The sequence below is a fragment of the Gymnodraco acuticeps genome, unplaced genomic scaffold, assembly GCF_902827175.1.
Source record: "Gymnodraco acuticeps unplaced genomic scaffold, fGymAcu1.1, whole genome shotgun sequence".
NCBI lineage: Eukaryota > Metazoa > Chordata > Actinopteri > Perciformes > Bathydraconidae > Gymnodraco > Gymnodraco acuticeps.
In genome coordinates, this window is record NW_022992118.1 from 55,001 (window position 1) to 57,397 (window position 2,397).

General features: G+C 41.3%; 1 protein-coding gene across 2 annotated transcripts in view; it reads right to left on the reverse strand.

Moving 5' to 3' along the window:
• LOC117537799 (suppressor of tumorigenicity 7 protein homolog) overlaps nucleotides 1–2,230 on the reverse strand; it is a gene marked incomplete at its 5' end in the record, with an annotated part of 8,212 nt that extends 5,982 nt beyond the window's left edge. For both annotated transcript variants that reach the window (XM_034203169.1, XM_034203168.1), the window contains 2 exon segments: nucleotides 1,130–1,202; nucleotides 2,116–2,230. In XM_034203169.1, coding sequence (XP_034059060.1) covers nucleotides 1,130–1,202; nucleotides 2,116–2,230 — 188 coding nt within the window.
• Between the last annotated feature and the right edge of the window lie 167 nt (nucleotides 2,231–2,397).

Here is a 2,397-nt window from a genome sequence, read left to right on the forward strand (position 1 = left end):
CACACACACACACACACACACACACACACACACACACACACACACACACACACACACACACACACACACACACACACACACACACCACACACACACACACACACACACACACACACACACACACACACACACACACACACACACACACACACACACACACACACACACACACACACACACACACACACACACACACACACACACACACACACACACGTCAGTAACCTCTCTTATGATCAAAGTGAATGAAGCACGATGACATCCAGAGTCTCATTTGTCACAGACTAGCAGCTCAGAGTGAGACCGTCACATTGCTGTTTTAAATAAAGTTGCATTTAGTGTTTGAATGCATCAGAGGAAGAGAGAAGGAGCAGACTCCAAAACGTCACAAGGGAAGTTTTATTTGATGTTACGGTATATTCTTCATCAAAGACAGCAGATGTAATGTTCACACAGAAACTGATAAAAGGAGAAAGCAACTAAGAGCAACATTAGTGGGAATATACATGCGTTTAAAAATGGGCTGTTTTCTTCAATCTACCAACAGAAAATACCAATATGTGTATTCTCTGTGAGCTGATTTGGAAGACGTCGGGGACTCTTGATCATCTGGATTGGACAGATTGCCTAATTATTTTTAAAAGAATTGTCCACAGTCGAGATAATAATGTACATCTTGTGCTCTCTACATCCAATAGTCTTAACACTGCTCACAAGTCAGCCCACAGAGAGTACAAACATGGCTACTTGCTGGTCAAAACTGCCATTTTTCATCCTGAATATGTCAGGAATGGACTCAAAAAGCCCCCAAACCACTCCAAAATGATCCAAATCGGCCAAAACATTTAAAAAATATTATCCACACAGGCTAGATAATGCAACTTATGCTAATTGTGCAAATTGCCCAACAAGTTAAGTTAGCATCCGGCTGTTTCTATGAGCCGAGGACCCTTACTATACATGTCTATCTCCTCTCATTGTGAGCAGGTGTGTGTGTGTGTGTGTGTGTGTGTGTGTGTGTGTGTGTGTGTGTGTGTGTGTGTGTGTGTGTGTGTGTGTGTGTGTGTGTGTGTGTGTGTGTGTGTGTGTGTGTGTGTGTGTGTGTGTGACGGAGGGAAGCGATACTCACTTGTCTGAAACCGCCCTGGCTTTGAGCAGCGCTGCTGTGTAGCATATTGTTGCAGATTTGGGGAGGCTAATATCTGCGGGGGAGACACAAGGAGACACGAGGGAGGAGGTTAGTGAACAGGGAAAGACTTTGGAGCTGCAGGTGGAAACACTAGGTATACAACGGAACAATAACTATGTTTCCATGCACACTTATAGTCTACTTTGTTGCCATGACGTTGATTTAACACGGGTCATGTTGACAACATATTACAATTAGATATTATTCAAATTAAGGCACGTCGGAGATGCTGATATGTTTTTGCTTCTAGGATCTTTGGACATGCAGACATCTCAGAATATGCATCTCCATTGTTTGTTTTTGTTTACTACATCTTGTAATACACAGTCTGTTCATGAATTGTACACAAACAGGTTTTGGATATGATCGTTTATCACAACGCCGACTTTTTAAAGAAGGTGGATTTTAGGAACAGGTGGAACACTTTGAAAATGTCCTTTTTTGACTTCTGCATGCGATCAGGAACATTCTGGGAATCTTTATTTTCCTTCGCCATGTGAACATCAGGAATATGATACTTCATATTTTGTGCGTGTAACAGTAGTCATTGTTGCATGTATACGACTACAACTACTTCCTGTCTATCTACAGCAATTACATCACACATGTGGGCCGTTTCACAAAGTAAACCCTTACGTTTCAAGCATTGGTTTTTGCTTAGGTAATTCATTATTACATTCATTTTTCATTTCAAAATACATAACCCAGTTTTAAAGCTTTATTGAACCTCTGAAGACCGTGAGACTTTTCTAAGGAATCGATTATGTTTTTGAATCTGGAAATCAATACTTTAAGATTTAGCTTTGCATTAAATCACTTGCACGGTACTGTTTGACATTGACGACCAATTTATATACCAAATAAAGTTTTTGTATTCCTTCCTGAACGTAATTCAAAGCATTAATGTGAGCGCTTAAGACCCTCACCGTCGTACTTGGCCAGAACGGCCTGGACGTCGGCGTAGTTCTGGAGCTCTAGTAACGACTCCAGCAGGTTCTCGTGGATGTTGAACATACTGAGGAGAGGGAACTCCTTCATTAACTGGAAAACACACAACTGTTGTTACATGTAATACCGAGCAGGGGGCGACACATGCACAGTGAGCACACACAGCTTAGGGTCATCATTATGCATTTACAGTCATTAAATACATCTAATATGATTGAATATTGTTCAAACAGTGCGTGTGTCTGTGTGTGTGTGTGTGT